At 51.6% G+C, this 19,210-nt stretch overlaps 1 protein-coding gene across 2 annotated transcripts; it reads right to left on the bottom strand.

Moving 5' to 3' along the window:
- Nucleotides 1-5,372: 5,372 nt before the first annotated feature.
- ARRB2 (arrestin beta 2) lies at nt 5,373-13,823 on the bottom strand. 2 transcript variants are annotated; one of them, XM_082678506.1, is made up of 15 exons: nt 13,727-13,823; nt 10,797-10,827; nt 10,107-10,167; nt 9,950-9,994; nt 9,523-9,719; nt 9,176-9,235; nt 8,739-8,806; nt 8,470-8,605; nt 8,130-8,214; nt 7,771-7,843; nt 7,342-7,479; nt 6,545-6,628; nt 6,380-6,459; nt 6,211-6,301; nt 5,373-5,919 (listed from the first exon to the last, which is right to left on the bottom strand). In XM_082678506.1, the coding sequence occupies exons 1-15, from the start codon at nt 13,747-13,749 to the stop codon at nt 5,826-5,828; spliced, it is 1,266 nt and encodes a 421-aa protein (XP_082534632.1). In that variant the 5' UTR covers nt 13,750-13,823; the 3' UTR covers nt 5,373-5,825. The 2 variants fall into 2 exon arrangements, with proteins under 2 accessions (XP_082534632.1, XP_082534633.1); XM_082678507.1 differs by having other exon boundaries at nt 6,211-6,265.
- Between the last annotated feature and the right edge of the window lie 5,387 nt (nt 13,824-19,210).

Genomic DNA, 19,210 nt, shown 5'->3' with positions numbered 1-19,210 from the left:
AATTTTAAAAATGATAGCTATTCAGGGAAAACAGTTGTGCAAGAAGAGAAAGGTAATCATAATAGACCACATGACGCAGCTATGGATAACATTTGCAGTAAATCCTGGATGTTGATCTAACCCCGATTGATAGAATTCCCTTGGGAGAGCTTCCCACGTCGGGGCAGGGGGGCGAAAGGGCGCTCAGGCTTCACCTTACATGGCAGGAAGCCCATAGACAATGCTTAAAACAAAAATCAAGAAGTAGCAAAACAAGCATGTTGTTTAGAGATGGAGGTAAATGCCAAAAGAAACATCGAACGGAGGTGAAAGTAATTGCCTCTGAGGGGAAGGAAATTGCAGGGGGAAGGAGTTTACTTTTTCTTGTAATAGCCCTTGTAGTCGTATCTGACTCCTTCAACTATGTGGATATACAACTTTGAAAATAAAAATTAAATAAACATGAAAAGCGAGAGAGGAGATAGACTTGACTGTGAAAGAGCCCTGAGTGTGGAGGAGTGTTTTCTTTGGTTTCCTGCCTTTATCCCTCCCTTTTTCCCTCCTTCCCTCCCTGCCTTCCTTCCTCTCTCCCTTTCTTCCTTTAACGGAAGAGACTTGCACGGGTCTATTTACCATGGAGGAAGAACCAGTAGAGAGAGGCAGAGTTTGAAGAGCTGGGGGCGGTTTGATGAATCAAGGTCTCAGAGGAGGTGGGAGGGGGAGCGATCTGAGCACAGGTGGAGGGATTAGCTTCGACCTGGAGGCGGCACCTTAGCCTTGGTTGTGTAGGAGAAACGGTGTCGATGTCGATGTCGGTGCTTGCTTGTCGGTAGGAGGTGGGAATTAAAAATCATTCATCCCTCAGACACTAATCTCTGTGAAGAGCGGGAGAAGTCACTCTGAATGTGAGGAAGGTTTAGAAAATTAGTGAGTTGGATGGGAGCAGGAATAGGAGGTGACCAGGGACGTGGAGGGGGACAGGGGGTTATCAGGTGTTGAGGGCCCAGCTGAGGTTAAAGGCCATAGGTTTGTAGTGGCCCAAATCCGTACCCGGCGCCTAGTACGGTGTTGGCACCTAGGATGCGTTAAAAATATTTGTTGGATGAATGAGTAAATATGTGGTTGTGTGAATTTTCTCTGGCAGTGCCTCAGCAGCCCCTTGTTGGAGGGGACAAGGGCGGGGTGGTGGTTAGAGCCAAGAGTGGGGTTTGAGAGCAGGTTTTGTGAAAGGAGGAACAGTTGACGGTGCTGATGAGATAGTGGTTGATGTGATGATCCTGAAGTTTAGTCTGGAAAGAAAAGCAAGTGTTAAATTGCGAGAAAACAGAAGGGCCAAGAGCTTGGTGACAAAAAACCAAGAAGTCATTTAAAAAAAGTGATTATAATTGACTACATATTAAATATAAAAATTATGAATTATTAAAAATACCAGAAGCAAGATACTCTGAAGCTAGAAGTGATGGTTGCACAACATTTTGCATGAACTAAGTGCCACCGAATTTTACACTTTAAAATGCTTAACTTGGGACTTTCCTGGCGGCACAGTGCTTAAGAATCCGCCTGCCAGTGCAGGGGACACTGGTCCGGGAAGATCCCACGTGCCGCAGAGCCACTAAGCACGTGAGCCACAACTATGGAGCCTGTGCTCTAGAGCCCATAAACCACAACTACTGAGCCCACGTGCTGCAAGTACTGAGCCCTTGTGCCACAACTACTGAAGCCCGTGCACCTAGAGCCTGTGCTCCGCAACAAGAGAAGCTGCCACGAGAAGCCCGCGCATAGCAACAAAGACCCAACGCGGCAAAAATAAATAAATAAAATAAATAAAATGGTTAACTTTATGTTATATGAATTTTACCTCAGTAAAAAGAAAAGAAAAAAAAAGCTAGGAACCAATTCAGAAGACAAAGCGGGACAAATATGAGCAAAATAAATGACAAAGGGTTAATTGCTTTACTATATAAAGAGTTCTTAGGGTACTTCTAGAAAAACAACATCAACCCAGTAAATCGGGTTCATCCTCACTCATGATCAAAGAGATGCAAATTAAAACTAGGGTGATACCATGTCATCTGCTTGATTGGCAGTAATGAAAAAGGCGCTCACCCTTTTTTTTCTCATTTTTTAAAAAAGTTTTTATTGAAGTATAGTCGATTTATAATGTTGTGTTAGTTTTAGGTGTACAGCAAAGTGATTCAGTTATATGTATACTTTTTTATATATATATATATATATACTTTTTACATATATACTTTTTTTTTTTTGGCCACACTCTGTGGGATCTTAGTTCCCCAACCAGGGATCGAACCCGTGCCCCCTGCAGTGGAAGCGTGTAGTCTTAACCGCTGGACCACCAGGGAAGTCCCTGTATACTTTTATATTTATATGTTGGGTTGGCCAAAAAGGTCGTCCGGGTTTTTCCATAAGATATTACATAAGATGTTCTGTAACATCTTGTGGAAAAACCCGAACGACCTCTGTAACATCTTACAGAAAAACCCAAACGACCTTTCTGGCCAGCCGGATACTTATATATATATATATATATACTTTTTCAGATTCTTTTCCATTATAGGTTATTACAAGATGTTGAGTGTAGTTCCCTGTGCTACACAGTAGGTCCTGTTGGTTATCTATTTTATATACAGTAGTGATGCTTACCCTCTTTGACCCACCAATTCTACTTTTTTTTTTGACCACGTGGTGGTTTGTGGGATCTTAGTTCCCTGACCAGGGATTGAACCCAGGGCCTTGGCAGTGAAAACAGGGAGTCCTAACCACTGGACTGCCAGGGAATTCCTCCACCAATTCTACTTTTAAGAGTTTGTCCTACAAACGCACTTTGCATGTGCAAAAAGACATATCCTCAAGGATAATTATTGTAATACTGTTTGAATTAGCAAGAGTGGACATCCTTCATGTCCATCGATAGAAAATTGGTAAAAGTAAATGACATCTAGGCAATGGAAAGTTAGGCAACTCTTTTTAAAAAATATATTTATTTTATTTATTTATTTTTGGCTGCATTGAGTCTTCGTTGCTGCGTGCAGGCTTCCTCTAGTTGCGGCGAGCGGGGGCTACTCTTCATTGCGGTGTGCGGGCTTCTCATTGTGGTGGCTTCTCTTGTCGTGGAGCACAGGCTCTAGGCGCGCGCAGGCTTCAGTAGTTGTGGCACGCGGGTCAGTAGTTGTGGTTCGCGAGCTCTAGAGCGCAGGCTCAGTAGTTGTGGTGCACGGGCTTAGCTGCTCCGCGGCATGTGGGATCTAACCGGACCAGGGCTCGAACCCGTGACTCCTGCATTGGCAGGTGGATTCTTAACCACTGCGCTACCAGGGAAGCCCCTAGGCAACTCTTTAAAAGAATGAGGTAGATCTATGTGGATTGCTAAAGGAATGTTCTCCTAGCTGCATTATTAAGGGAAAAAAGCAAGGTGGAGAAGGGTGTGCAACTATCTGTATTTAAAATAAGGGGGAAATATGTTCATATGTATATGACTGTGTCTGAAGAATGTCTTTGGAAGAGTGATCAAGGAACTGCTAATAATGATCGCCTCTGGGAATGAGAAATGGGAGGCTGGGGATCAGGGGCATGAGGGAGCCTTCTGTTCACTCTTTACTGTTGAGATTTTTTTTTTTTTTAAGCCATGTGCTTGTTTTACTTAAAAACATTAAAAACGTGAAAAGCTAAAAGAAAAAAGGCATTGTTTCTCAAAGCGTGTGCTAATTCACAATCCCGATTCATGGGTTCTTCCTGGGATCGACTGAATCAGAATTGAGGAAGGTAGAAGCCTGGGACGCTGTGTGTTTATCGCGTACCCCAGAGGATTCTGATTCACCTGAAAAAGTTTGAGATCCACGGGCCAAGAGCTCAGAGGTCAAGGAGCAGGTTCGTGGTTGTCAGAGGGATGATGACGGTCCCTTCACATGAAGAAGACCAGGGCGTGCAGGGTAGGCTGCTGCTGTGGAGAGGTAAGCAAGGTCATTGGCATTTTGGCAGCACTTAAAGCCTGTGGGTAAATCATGATTTAATTAGATGTCATGAGCCGTAACATAGACTAAAGGCCTGTATGAGTGGCTCCATTTGCCTCACCAGCCTCATCTGGAACTACTTTGCCACTGGCTGTCTCTGTCCCAGTCCCTCTGGCCTCTTTCAGTCTTGAAATGTGCTCTGTTCCCTTCTGCCTTCACACGTGGTGTTACTTTTTTTTTTTTTTTTTTTTTTTTTTGCGGTACGCGGGCCTCTCACTGTTGCGGCGTCTCCCGTTGCGGAGCACAGGCTCTGGACGCGCAGGCTCAGCGGCCATGGCTCACGGGCCCAGCCGCTCCGCGGCATGTGGGATCTTCCCGGACCAGGGCACGAACTCGTGTCCCCTGCATCGGCAGGCGGACTCTCAACCACTGCGCCACCAGGGAAGCCCCGTGGTGTTACTTTTGCCTGGGATACTGGAACTCCTCCTCATCTTCCAGTACTCTGCTCAAAGGTCACTACCTCCAGTGAAATCTTCTTCCAGCCCTAGCCTAGATCAGAACTCCCTAGCTCCTGCATTTCTCCTTTGGAGCACAGATACTGCAATGATTTAATGTTTGCTTCGGTCACTGCCAACCCTATACTATGCCTGGCACATAATAGGGGTTTAAATCAAGATTGTTCATGGAATGAATGAATGAGCCTTAAGAGAAAAAGGAGAAACGTTGGGCTGCAGGAATGGGAGTGGGTGGTGGGGTGAGGGATGTCAGTGGAGTACTGCTAACTCCCTCCAGCCTAGCCTGGGGCTTCGGCCAAGCCTCTGGGAGTCCCTGATGGATGTCAGAGGAGCAGCAGTAGGATGTAGCTTCTTGGACTTGTCCACAGCAGCATGACTCCCTTTGGCTGCCCAAAGCCTCGGTGTCTGTGTTACAGCGTAAGGACCAGGCTCCACAGAGATGTGTGTCGTGTGGCTTCTGCCTGCAGCCGTGGTGCCGCTGAGCCCCAGGAGTGGACAGCTTGAGCAACCATAAAGAGCAGTGGAAATGCACACACTTGGTCACGACAGGTCACCATGCAGTCGTGTGTGTCAGCTGCAACAGGGAATGGCCTGCCCTGCGCACCTCCCAAGAACATCTAGTCTGCAGGGAAGTGAGTTATTATTCCCTCTGTAAATGAGTGAGTTTACTTTGTGGCTTTACCAAACTGTACCTTTGAGTTGGGACTGACCAAATCAAGTTTCCATGTTTACCTTGGAGCTCAGGTACAGCTCAACCATTCAGTAAACGTTTACTGACAGCCTATGGGCCGGCCAGGTGCCACGCAGGTGCAGAGAAGAGACTGCGTCCTCACTCACAGCTGACAGTCATGGGTACGCACACTATGTGCTCCTTAAACGCTGCATAGAAAACACACACGCTCGTGCCTATTAAAAGGTTTATTTTCTTCTTTATGCTCAGAAGCAAAGAACTGGCCTTGCCCCCCAAAGGGTCTCATCCTGAAGGAATGGGAGGCAGAGATAGTGACAGGAGGGGGTGTTGGTGTGAGGTTGAATGTGGGAGCTCTTCCCCCCGCCCTTTCCCTACTGTCCTCTTCAGTGTCCCCCTCCAAAACATTTAGGTACAAACCCAGCTTGCCACCCACTGGGGGGCTGGGGAAGCACAGCCGTAGTCAAAAAATTAATGCCCACGATTCACAAGAGATGGGTCCAGTGTGTATCTGGTGGGGGATAGGGGAGGGAGGGAGGGGAGGGGTTGGTTGAGGAAGCCGCTGGGTGGAGGGGAAAGGACGAGAGGCTGGGATCCCCCCCGGTGACAGTGGGGGTCTTGGTCCTGCCCCTACGTATCCCAGCACCATCCACGCCCTTCTTCCAGCCCCGTTTCCTAGCAGAACTGGTCGTCGTAGTCCTCGTCCTTCATCCCCTTCAGCCGAAGCCGGGCAAAGTCCTCAAACACGATGTCGTCATCTGTGGCATAGCTTGGTGGTGGAGAGGAGGGGTGAGGCGAGGGCTCCAGCCCTCCTTCTCCACCTCCCACACCCCTCCCGGAGACAGAGGTGCTGGGGCAGCCGCGGGGCTGGAGGTATTTGCAAGAAGGGACAGAGAAGGGGAGGTAATTGGCAGCTCACATGGCTAAGTCCTCTCTATTGGATGCTTCAACCATCCCTCCCCCAAGAGAAAAACAATGAGGGGCAGAGGGTAGGTTTGAACGTTACAGGAATCTATCCAAAGAGAGTCAAAGCTAGGAAGGTAGGGGGTGAGTCTCTTACTTGGTATCAAATTCAATGAGGTTGGTGTCCACAGGGGCATCTGTTTCAGGAGCAGCTGAGGGGAGGAGGAGAGTGGGGGGGTGGGGGGTTGCTGAAAGGACCGGATTTTTCCTCCACTGGCCTTGCTTCAGGCCTTCCCTTGCGGGGCTTGGGCGGGTGGCAAGCTCACCTGACTGGGGTCTGGGGAGGGTGATGTGGTCATGGGGTTTGGGGTGCATAAGAACAAAAGGCAGTTCCACGGAGACATCCCTGGGGAGAGAGAGAGGCACGGTGATGAGATGACACTGCAGCGCCAGAGGAAAGCCCTGCGCCACCGCCCCACCCCAGCACTCACCCGCCTCGAGACACCACCAGCTTCACCTTGACCCTGTAGGACACCAGGATTCCCAGCACCTCCTTGTTGGCACCCTCCTTAACGCTGCAAGTGGGAGGAGGAGTTGGACCAGAGCCCATTGCCCTGCGCCCTAGGCTGGTCTCATGTAAGGTACCCGGCTGCGTCCTTCCTCTCATCTTCTCAGTTCTCTCCAGTAAAAGCCCAAGTCCTTGTGACCCGGCAGCCCTGCACTGTCTTGCTCTCCATGAGCCCTCTGACCTCACTTCCTGCTCCCACGCTGGCCTCAAGGCCTGCTGTGTGTGGTCGTGTACAGAGGCGCCAGTGTGGGTGAAATCCAGCCCACCCTTGGCGGAGCTGTTCCGAGAGGCACGGGGCCCGCAGAGGCCAGCAGTGGCTCTGCGGCCCCTCCTGCCGCCTCAGACACACGGGGCCGTCTGCCTCCGCATCTTTGTGCCTGTAGTACCCTCTGCCCGGAGCGCTCTTCCCCTGCGCATCCACAGTACCTACTTCCTTTATATCTTTCCTCAGAATTCACCTCTGGATTACGCGCCCGCCCCCCCCCCGCCCCCGCCGCGGCTTTATATCTCCTTTCTCTGCCTTGCTTTTTCTCCTCAACACCTATGACTGAACATGCCTTATATTTTGCCATTTATCTGATCTGTCTGGCCTCCGTCTCCGAGAATGTAAGAGATGTTTTGGGTCTGTTCTGTTCACCGATAGAGCCTGGCACACACCTGGCGTGGAACGAGTGTCTGTCTCCTGTGCTGCAGGACTCCCCTCCCCCAGCCCCCCCTCACATGGTGCTGGATGCCAGGTTGGTGTCCTCGTGCTTGAGCTTCCCGTCCAGGGCGAGACCGCGCTTCTCCCGGTTGTTGCTGAGCAGGGGGGTTATGGTGTACACCTTACAGAACGTGGAACTGGGCGACACCTGGTCACTGGGGGATGGGGACAAGAGAGCGAGACTCTGGGGGCGCAGATGGGGTGAGGGGGCAGCTCCCACCCCCAGCAGCTTCTCCCCGGTCACTAGCCCCTGCCCTCTTTGGGCACAGGTCACAGGGAGGAGGTTTTGGCTCGACCTCAATAAAATGAGCAGCTCAGAGCCACTCAGCTGGAGGGAATGCCCTTGTAAGTGGAGACAGTTCGGGAAGAATTGCCCCCCAACCTCATGTTCCCTGGGCCTGCTCTTGCCCCCTGAGGTTGGGACCCAGGGCTGTTGTGCTACTCACTCTTGTTCGATCTGAGCCACAGGACACTTGTACTGGGCGGTGCTGAAGAGGCAGATGTCGGCGTACTGTCTCACTGTGGGGTGGGGTAGGGCCAAGCAGCTCCGCATGGAGTGCCGGCAGTCCCCCCCCCCCCCCCCCGCCAACTCCAGCCCCAGGCAAGGGCCCCGGCCCCTCTGATGACCCGCACCTTCCCCCTAGCAGTAAACCCCATCCCCATCTCATCCTGGGACAGACAGCCTGAGTCCTTTGAGCCCCTCGGGTCTCCCCACTGGGCTATGTCCTGGGGCTGAGCTGATGCCTGAGGCCACATTTGCAGCAACTCCCTCCCCTAAGACACTTTTCCAACCCCGATGTCCTACCAGAGACTTTGATCTTCTTGACAGTCTTGGTGGAGTTGTTGGTGACGTGGACATTGACATTGAGGGGCTCTCCATGGTAGTACAGCTTTTGAGTAGGGGGGTCAGGTTAATCGGATCTTTTTTCACTGGTCCCATTATTAGTGTGCCCCCTGACACACACACACGCGCACACACACACACACACACACACACACACACACACACACACACACTGCTAGGCCTCCTCCCTCTAAACCCAAGCCCATCCCCAGCTAAGGTGGCCTCCTTTAAAAACACCATCCTGACATGTGGCTTCACCCCTCCCCCCCCCGGGTCTGCAGCAGCTGGGTCCCCACCCCACCTCCTTGTCCAGGGAAGCCTCAAGGTGGAGGGACCGGTCAGACATGAGGAAGTGGCGTGTGGTTTCAGCCGAAGGCTGGGGGCCGGGTTTCTCTGGGGCAAACTGCACCTTTCGGATCACCAGACGCACGGAGTTCCTGGGGGCAGAGATGAGGGGTGAGAGGGTCAGTCCTCAGATGCCCAGACACTGACTCCCGCCTCCCACAGGGGCCTGGGGCTCCTGGGACCCAGAGGGAATGGTCAGACCTGAGGGGAGGTTGCTTCTCTCACCTTTTGTGGCTTTTCTCTTCCAGTGATTTGGCACAGAAGGCTCGAATCTCAAAGTCTACCCCACAGGCCTTGGGAGGGGGAGAAAAGGTCACATCTTACACAAGGCCTCTGCCACTGCCGCCACTCACTTCCTTCCCACTTCCCTGTCTTGGCCATGGACTCTTGCCCCATCATGGTCTGAGGAGTGTAGGGCCTGGGTCTTCCGCCTCTGCCTCCCCGAGGCCCGGCCCGGTAGAGGCTCGGTCCTCGCTGCACAAGATGAGCCCCTCTACTCAGGGCCGTGCAGGTCAAGAGCAGGAGGTGTCGCAACTGAACAGTGACCATTCCATACACCCACTGCCATCGGGGACATTTCCCTATCCTTAGTCCCACCCTGACGCCTCCTCCCACCCCCTGGTGTGTCCCCTGGCTCTTGCTGGACCCTGTTCCTCCCATACCTTCCCTGTGTCCTCTGGGCCTGGCTGCAGGGTGACGGAGCAGGGCAGGTTCTGGGGTATCTGTGGCAGAAGAAAAGAGTTCAGTTCTTCCAGAAAGCCCCAGAATCTTCCTCCCAATCTCAAGAGGTTGGAGGACTCCTGGAGAAGAGAAAGGAAAAAGGAAGGGGCCCCGGGGGGAGGCAAAGAGGCAAGGGCTTCCTGAGTGCAGGGTGACCCTGAAGCAGGGGTTCTAGGGTCCCTCCTCACTGTTTCTCCCAGACCTGCCCTTAACAGGTGCCTCACCCCCCCACCCCACCCCCAACACAGTCCCAGACGCCTTGCTCTGCAGAGGGTGGGGGTGTCCTCACTGTGAAAAAAAAGGGGTGGGCATGCTTGCCCAGCTTCCTCAGCAGCCGGTCCTGCAGGCGGGTGGGGGGCCGGGGCGGGTTGGGCGTTGGGGGGAAGGCCTGGTAGTTGGCGATGAACAGGTCCTTGCGGAAGGACAGGCCCAGCACATCCAGGTCTTCGCGGCCATAGCGGAAGGCACAGGTGAGGGTCACAAACACTGGCAAAGGTGGGCAAGGTAGGGTGGTCAGGAGCCCCCCTCCCACAGTCCCCTCACCTCCTAGCAGCAGCTGCTCCTTCCTCAGCAGCATAAAACCTGCCTGAATCCTACTCCTGGCTTCCGCCTCGGCCCTCCGTCTCCCCAGGGCCCCTCTCAATGCCAGCCCATTTCATTTCCCCACCTCCCTCTTTCCCTCCCTCCCCTGGGGCCCCTGGACTCAGGGCCAGTACCTTTGCGGTCCTTCAAATAGTCAGGGTCCACTAGCACCACGCCATCTGGGAAGGGGACACATGAGCTCAGTTCCTGTCAGGGCCTCTCCTCCATTCCTGGGCCCAGGAACTTCCTCCCCTCTTGGGGCACATGATGCCACTTTCTGGGCACACTTACCTACAGGATCCACTTTGTCCAGGTGATCTACAAAGTCCCGCTTGCCCAGGTACACGGTGAGCTGAGGATGCAGAGGGGTCACAGGGAAGATGGGTAGGCGGGTGGCAGGGCTTCAAAGCCCTCAGAAGTGGCTGCCCTGACCCTGGGCTTCCCAGCCTGGGGTATCTGAAGGAGTTTCTCCTGGTTTCCTCCCAGTGGGGTTGGAAGAGGAGAGTGGTGGGCTTTGCCGGACTAGCCAATCTTGAGGCTTTTTAACTGCTCCCCAATATCTTTTCACACTTCTGAACGCACACTGTATGTGCGTGGGTCCAGGAGGACCTGGCGCTAGGCAGGCAGTTAGAGAGCCTCACTGCATGTCCTCAAGGACTTCTGGGATAAACAGGCATAGCTTGGGGGGATGTTATCTGTTCCCAGCCCCAGGCACCCGTGGGTTGGCTCCTAAGAGGGCTCCAGGCGTGAGCTTCTGGCCCCTCCCCCTTGGCCTCACTTAGGGACCCAAACTGAACTGAGCCTGTCCCCACCCAGCCCTGTTGCTGGCTCAGGCCTTTGCGGCAAGGGGCTTCAGGAGGGAAGGAAGTTGGCTCTTAGCTGTCACAGGAAGTGGGGAGCTTGGGGTTGGGGACTGTCTAGGGCAGGCTGGGCCTTGTGAGGGCCCAGGGAGGGTTGGGAGAAGCACTGTGGGAGACTCACCTTGCAGTTGGGACTCGACTTCTTGAAGACCCTGACAAAACAGAAAGGGAAACCCCACTGCCTCCCTCAGACTCAGCAGGGACCCTGGTGCCAAGACCTTGTCCCTCCCAGCCTGAGAAGCAGAGGTCACCCGAGATTCCTGCCTGGAGGCTTTGCGGCCTTACCTAGCCCTACCTGTTCCCACTTCTTCCCAGAAGGAAAGGTAACCAGAGGTCCTTAATACTCCCAGCATGGCAGCCCCTCAAAGCTGGTTGCCATGTCAATGCCCCCCCACCCCCCGTAGTTCCCCTCCTCCCATGGCAGTGGCCACTGGTAGCCAGAGGAACCACTCAGGCTCTTCCCAGAGGACCTCCCCCAGGGGAACCTGAATGGACAGGTTGCAGTAGTGTCTGTGTAAGGCCTAACTCTCTTTCCATCTCTGGTCTCCACCTCCCACAAGAGCTGGAGTACTTGAAAGAGCGATGGCTCTAAAATGGTTTCTATTATGGGCAGTACCTAAGTGTGACCCTACTCTCCATTAACCTCCAACTGTCCCCATCTCTGATCTCAGCAGCTTAAAAGCTTATTTGTCTTTCAAGGCCCAGCTCAGATATCACCTCCTTTAGAAAGCAGATCCAGCCCAGACTCTGGTCACTCCCTTTTTTGGGATTGCTGTCACATGTTGTTTATGCTTTACCTATGGTGTGATAGCGTGCAAGGGCAGTTAGCTGTGTATCATCTATCTCACCAGATGGACTGTGAACAGCAGAGGCCTTATTAATTTGGGTGTCCCCAGCACAGCACCAGCCATGAGGCAAACATGAGGATGCTGGCTAACATTCATTGGATGAATGGTCTATGCTCAGCACTGTTGCAAGTATGTCATGTGTGTTATCTCACTTAACACTCTTAGCAACCCAGTGATGGGAGATCCTAATGTTCCTATTTTACAGGTGAGGAGACTGAGGCACAGAAGAGGTCAAATATTTTACCTAAGGTCACAGAGAGTAAATGGTGGAATTTGGGTGCAAACAGGTATTCTGGCTCTTCATCACGAAACGATTGTACTATCCTGCCTCTGTTATTGGCATTAGGTTTGTTGGAGTGAAGGAGATTCACTTTCCAGTTGCTGAAACAATCAAAGCCTGGACTCCACCCATTGCTGGGAGGGTAGGGAGGTGTCTGGCAACCCCTGTGTCCTGGCCACAGTGGGCCTATTCTTTGCTGCACCATCTTACTCCTCCCAATCCACTCTGCCTCTGTAGTGATATCTGTGAAGGGTCCCCAGGTAGCAGAAATTGAAATCCTGCCAAGTGGCCCATCCCTCCTCTAACTCCACCACCCCAGTTTTTGCTATAACAACTTCACATGCCCCTTCTTCCCAGAAGGCCAAGCTATCCAAAGACTATAAGGCATAGGGTATGGAGGCCCCCAGGTATCCCCATGTAATAAAGAAGAGCAAACATTGGTAAGGTGGCAGCTAGGATAAGCACCCTATCTCCTGTCCCCACTTGGGGGCTGACTGCTGTGGCATCCTCCAGCTCTCCCTCCCCTTTGCTTCTGGTTTTCCTCTTTGTCCTAGTGTTTCTTCCTATTAGGAGTACTGGCAGAGGGTTGGGACAGCCACAATCCGTTGGACAACTGGAGTGTGGCTCTGGGGTACTTGCCCTGAAGTAGCTGCAGGTCACCTGCCCTTTAGATTCTAACCCAGCCAGCCTCCTGCGGGCTAGGGAGGAGCAGTGTGTATACTGAGGTTGGCATGACCAGAGAGGTACCCAGTGAGGGGGCAGGGGGCAGCAGAAGCAGATGCCCCTTCACACTTCCTGCTATTCTCTCCATTTCCTGTGGCCCAGAATTTGATGGGGGTGGGAGGAATTGTGCCAAGTCAGCAGTCCCCCTTTGGTCCATCCGTCCCCCTCCCTGAACCACATAACGGAAATCTGGGGCCTCCCTCAAGTCAGCAACTTCCCCTTTCTCTGTGTTTAACCCCTAATCCAGGACACCAATCCTCCCTCCGATCATTTCTCCAATATCAGTTGACTTGGTGCTCAGAAACCTATGCTTTCCTACTCTACGGGTGGGGAGTGGTAGGGCTGGTAAAAATTTTTTTGCAGAACAAGTGACAGACCAGAACCAGGCCCCCATTCCTGATCCTCTCCGGAGAGAAGCAAATAGCCCCACTCTTTTTCCTCTTTTGCTCCTGCTCTCCAGGGATTCAGGCGTTCACCCACTGCCCCCTTGGGGGTGTTGGGTCACAACAGGAAGTGGATTTTGCTAGAGACCAAAAAAGAGAACTCGGGGTGTCAGTGGAAGGAAGGAGCCTCGATTGCACAGAAAACATCCGGGGAGTGGATGGCGTGCCCAGGGCAGACACAGCTTCCCCTCACTCCCGGGAAGAGGGGTAAGGCCCAGAATCGGGGAGGGTCGCCAAGCACTCTGCTCCACCAAGATGAAGCTGTGGCTCCTAGCAACCCGGGGGAAGGCAGAAGTTTGGAAGCGGAGCCACCCGGCCTTGGGACAGGTTGGGGCAGCCCGACTGCCTGTGGGTTACTGGACAGGAGGCGTTCCAGTGGCTCGGAACGAGTCTAGGGGGGCGATCCCCTCCTGGCATCCAGCCTGCCCATACCCGTCCCCTCGGGGCCGGCCACCTGCTCCGCCCTCCTCCGCCCCTGCATCGCAGCCTGTACTGGAGTCGTCCGGCCCCCACATCTCTGCGAGAACCCAGATGCAGGTTTCCTGATCGCCTTCAGCCCTCGCTTTCTGCATGGGCTGTGGCATGCGTTCCCCTCATCATCCCCGAGGACCTAGGCGTGCGGCCCCGGATGGCTGTCCCCTAGGGACCCAGGAGTCCGACCCCCGGATTCTCTCCCCCGGGTTCCTGTCTGGGGACCGTCCCGGCACCCGCCCCGAGCCGCCGCCCACGTCCCGCTGCGTGGCCCCACCTCTCTTACCTGGTCCCGGGTTTCTCCCCCATGGTGCGCGCGCCCGCCGCCCGCCCGGTTCGCGGCTAGCTCGCAGCCTCCTAGCCCGCTGCCAGGTCCCTGCTCCTCCCCGCGCCACTGCGCACGCGCGCCCCCGCTCTTTCTCCACTCCCCCCTCCCCTCCTTCCCCCCCCCCGCCTCGGATCCTGGGGAACCGGGGCCAGATGCGTCAGCCCGGATCGCGCGCGCCACGGCGCTGCCCGCCCTCTCTTCACAGACACGCGCGGTGATTGGCTCCACCCGCTCCCCTCAGCACTCCAGCCCCACCCTTCCCGAAGGATCCCTCGCTGGCGCGCGCTGCTACACCCTGCTCTTCCCGCCCATCTCTCCGCCCCTCCGCACCCGCTTAGGAACTGATTTGGCCTCCTCAAACGAAGGCGCCCGCCTTCCAAGAGACTAGAGCCCTCTGATTGGTTCCCTGCATCCAGGACCCTGCAGGGGTCCCCTCCCCTTTGTTTGCTTTCTTAGTGGCGGTGGAGGCGAAGGCGGTGGTGGGGGCGGTGCAGGAGCTCAAGCACAGTCTAGGAAGGAGGATGAGGAGAGGCACACGTGGGTGAACGGTTCCAGTTGCGTGATGCTCGCCTATTGCGCGCCTCTCACCCGCTCACCCCAGAGCTTGTAGCCGTCTTTGGCCCGCCCTCCCGCTTCTTTATTGTGGTGTGTCAGCTCCCCCTGGTGTCTGTCTTTGATCTTTGCAGGGTTACTTTTCCTCATTTCTCTTAACCACCGTTCTCCATCCGTTCATCAAAGCTAACATCCTTTCATGCACGCCTGCATCCATCCATGCCTATTTTGTGCCAATCATTATGCTAGGAGATGGGGACCCAGACATGAATTTACATGGCCCCTGCCTTCCTCGTATGGTTGAGGAGACATATAAAGAGGTATTATGATTCTAGGAATGCTATAATAGAGGTATGACTCAGAAGACAAAGTGACTCCCAGCGCTTGACTGGGGGAGGGATGGAGGCAGTGCAGGCTGTCCAGAGGAGGGGACATTTGAGGACAATCTTTCTGAAGGGTGGGCAGAAGTTGAGAAAGGGTTTTCCAAAGAGAGAGAAAGGCAAGGGGCACATCCTGTTCTGAGGTGTCTGTGGGGTTAGAGGGCAGGAGAGATAAGGCTGAGGAGGATGGCTGGAACAGGAGTGTGAAGGATATTGTATAGCAGGTAAAGGAGTGAGACAGGGGCCTCTCGTGGAGGACACATGGATCCAGTAGTGGTTTTTTTAAGCCAAGGGGTGGCTTAAAATCTTCCTAAAGGATGAGATTTCTCCTTTAGGAAGATAATTCTGGGCAGTGTGGAGGGTGGAGGGAGTGGGGCACGGCTGTTGTAGATGAAAACTAGTCAAGGAGAGATGATGAACAATAGAGTGGAAGGGAGAAAGGGGGCCAGGCTGAAGAGTCATTTTTAGGGCAAAATTGAGCGGACTGGGGGAGCATGATGGATGATGGACATTCCTAGACTTAAGGAGCTAACGTATTCTCTTTCTTCCATCTCTTTCCCCATACTCCCCTGTCTCCCCCAAATGAACTAACTTCACCCTTCTCCCTCCACTTTTCTGTGCAACAAAAAGTAATGTGCACAACAAGTTTCTGAAATCATCTTTAAGGTTCAAATACAGGCTTACTAACCAGCTGCTACTTCCCCACCCCCAGTTCTCCCACCACCTTCTAAGCTCACTCTTCACACCTTTCGAGCTTTAGCTCATGCATTTCTTTTAAACTCATGAATCACTTTTGTCAAAGGGTCATGACCAGAAGGTAATGAGATCTATATTGCTACATATCTAAAGTGATTTTGGAGCTGAAAGGTAGTGGTCTGCATGGCATTAAAGCTACTGTATTAAAAAAATACTAATATAAAGACAACTTTAGAATATTAAAGAAGGCTGGAAAGAATGAAAGAGATACACCATATAATCATAGTGGGAAAAACCATCATTACAAAGACATCATTTCTCATATTGCCTATAAATTTAATGCTGTATCAAAATAATAATGAGACTTTATTGGGGGGGGGAACCGGATTCTAAACATTATCAAAAGAATCAACTTTCACATATAGTCAGGAAAATTCTGAAAAATTGGAGTGAAGCAGGCATTTGTCTTACCAGATAATTTGTTATGTTATGATAATTAAAATAGTGTTATTGGTGCAATCATACTAAACGTGGCGATGAAACAGAATAGAGTGTCCAGATACACACCCACATGGAGAAATAATGGCAGATTCACTAGATAGGGTTGGGACAATTGGCTATCCATTTGGGAAAAAAAGTTGTATCTCTCACACCTTAAACAAAATGAATTCTAAATGGTTTAAAATCTAAATGCACAGAATAAAACTATAAAAGTATTAGGAGAAAATACATGAGAATATTTTTATAACCTTGGAGGTTAGGGAAAGCCTCACAAGATATCAGACCCCAGGGCTTGAAATAATAACAGCTTACACTTTATGTACAGTATGTACCATGTGCCAAACATTGTTCCAAGCATTTTACAAATATCAACTCATTTAATCCTCACAAGCCTATGAGTGAATGTTCTACAACATCCCCACTTCATAGATAAAGAAGGGGAGGCACAGTTAAGTAACTTGCAGACTCACACAACTTGCAAGAAGCAAAGCTGGTGTTTAAACCCTGCAGTCTAGCTCCAGAGTCTGTGCCCTTAACCACAGCACCTTACTTGAAAAAGGCTAAGAAATTTAAAAATAACAAAATAAAAAGGCAAATTGGAAAAAATCCCTTGCAACCTTGCAACACAGATAACAGTCAAGAATACATTCCCGCATCTACAAAGAGTCCCTACAAATTAATAAGATAAACAACCCAATAGAAAAAGGGGTAAAAGTTATGGGAAAATAATTAATAAAGAAGGAACACAAATGTCTACTAAACATATGAAGTTACTCCATTTCGCTAATGAAACAAAAGAAATTGAAAGAAGGAGATATTCTTCTTCATTATTCAGTTGACAAAATTAAGAAATAAACCTAGTTTTGGGATGATGTATAAACTAGAGAAGGAACACAAATGTCTACTAAACATATGAAGTTACTCCATTTCGCTAATGAAAACAAATTGAAAGAAGGAGATAGTCTTCTTCATTATTCAGTTGACAAAATTAAGAAATAAACCTAGTTTTGGGATGATGTATAAACTAGAGAACACTGTTCTACATGGTTGGCAGGGGTGTTAGTCGATGCAAACTTTCTAGAGGGCATTTTGCTTAGTTCTTGTCAAAATTAAAAAAGGCAGTTTCTTACATCCAAAACTCATTCATTTATTCACTCAACAAATATTTATTGAACAGTTTTTATGTGCCAGGTACTACTGTTCCAGGGGATGAGGATAAAATAGTGAAGATGACAAGACCCTTCTCGTGGGGTCTGTATTTTAGACAGAAGAAACAGTCAGTGAGGACTTCCCTGGAGGTGCAGTGGTTAAGAATCCGCCTGCCAATGCAGGGGACATGGGTTCGAGCCCTGGTCCGGGAAGATCCCACATGCCATGGAGCAACTAGGCCCGTGCGCCACAACTACTGAGCCTGCGCTCTAGAGCCCGCGAGCAAAAACTACTGAAGCCTGTGTGCCTAGAGCCCATGCTCTGCAACAAGAGAAGCCACCGCAGTGAGAAGCACACGCACCGCAACGAAGAGTAGGCCCCGCTCACCGCAATTAGAGAAAGCCCACGCGCAGCAATGAAGACCCAACGCAGCCAAAAAAACACAACAGTCAGTGAATAAGTAAGAAAATAAATCTTGGATAGTGCGATGAGCTGTAAAAAAAATTAAATAGGGTAATGTGATTGAGGGTGATGGGGGTGAGAGTGGGAACTTCTTAAAAAGGAGCCCTTTCTGAGGATGGCCAGATGACGTCAGTCATACAAGGAACGTTTCTCCAGGCAGAAGCAGCAGCATGTGCCAAGGCACTGAGGTGGGAATGGGCTTGCCAGAGGACAGAAAGTAGGCTAGTGTGGCTCAAGGATGGGGAAAGAGAGGGAGAGTGACTTACGTGGTATGTGTTGAGGTCACAGGTGGGTATGGGTCAGATCGTGGGGATTCTAGTAGGCCAAGGTGAAAAGATGGGATTTCATTCACATGATATTTGGAAGCCACTGAAGGGCTTTAAGCAGGGAGTGACAAGAACTGACTTCCATCTGAAAAGACCACTCTGGTTGCTGCGTGGAGAAGGGAGTACAAAGGGCCAAAAGGGGAGCAGGGAGAGCAGTGAAGAGGCCACTGCAGGAGGCTAGCATAAGAGGCCAGGTGAGAGAGAATGGTTACTTGGCCCAGAGTGTCACTGGAGATGGAGAAATAGAGAAAAATGAACCCTACTGGGTAGTATATTTTGGAGGCAGAATGCCAGGGCTTGAAGAAGGATTAGATAAAGTGCAATAAAAGAGGAAAAAAGATCACCCTTGCATTTGAATCTGGGATTTGAATTTTATTAGATTCAAATTATGAAGACTTTGTGTACAAAAAAATGCACAGAAGTATCAGGATGTTCATTAAAGTGTTTGTATTAAAAAAAATGTGTATTAGTGAAAAAACTGGAGCAGCTGGAAGTACTCAGCAAAAGAATTGTGAACTCGTGGTGCGCCCATTTCATTGTACCGCGCCGCTTAAAAAACGGCGTAAAGTTGCCCACAATATATATCGAGTGACAAAAGCCAAGTACAGGGCTTCCCTGGTGGCGCAGTGGTTGGGCGTCCGCCTGCCGATGTGGGGGACGCGGGTTCTTACCCCGGTCCGGGAGGATCCCACGTGCCGCGGAGCGGCTGGGCCCGTGGGCCGTGGCCTCTGAGCCTGGGTGTCTGGAGCCTGTGGTCCGCGGCGGGAGAGGCCACAGCAGTGAGAGGCCCGCGTACTGAAAAAAAAAAAAAGCAAAGTACAGACCCCGCTCTTGTAAAATATACTCTGTATTTATGTGTTTGTGCATAGACTAATATTAGGAAAGTATACACATTACTGGGGGAAGGACTTGGGGGGGAGGGAGTTTCTCTTTTTACTTTATGCCCTCTTTATTGTTTGAATTTGTATTTGCAAGGCACGTGTATTGTATCATTTCTGTCGTTGTAAATGTAGTTAACAATATCTATGATTTCAGACAACGAGGCCAGGCCAGTGATACCTAGATCGAAAGTGTCCTACGTTAAAGGCTAGCTTTTGGACTCCGGCGCCTGTAGTCCTAACCACGTGTTCTTTAACCGCCACTGGTCCGGCCTCTCGCCCTCGACCCAGCCCACCGACCAGGCCTTGACACGCCGGGAACTAAACACCCACAGCTGGGTCGCCCCGGCCCTTCCACGCCGCGCATGCTCCCTCCCAGCCGGCGACCGGACTGCAAAGCGCAGGACCAAGGCCCCCTCCTCACGCCCCTCCCCTCGAGGCGTCCGTCGCGGGGTATTTGCGTCATCGCGCCACGCCACCTCTAGAGCCCAGGGGAAG

The sequence above is a fragment of the Grampus griseus genome (genome assembly GCF_964374135.1).
Source record: "Grampus griseus genome assembly, chromosome: 20".
Lineage (NCBI taxonomy): Eukaryota > Metazoa > Chordata > Mammalia > Artiodactyla > Delphinidae > Grampus > Grampus griseus.
The sequence above is the reverse complement of the archived record's forward strand: the minus strand, read 5'-3'. Positions and strand labels throughout refer to the sequence as shown.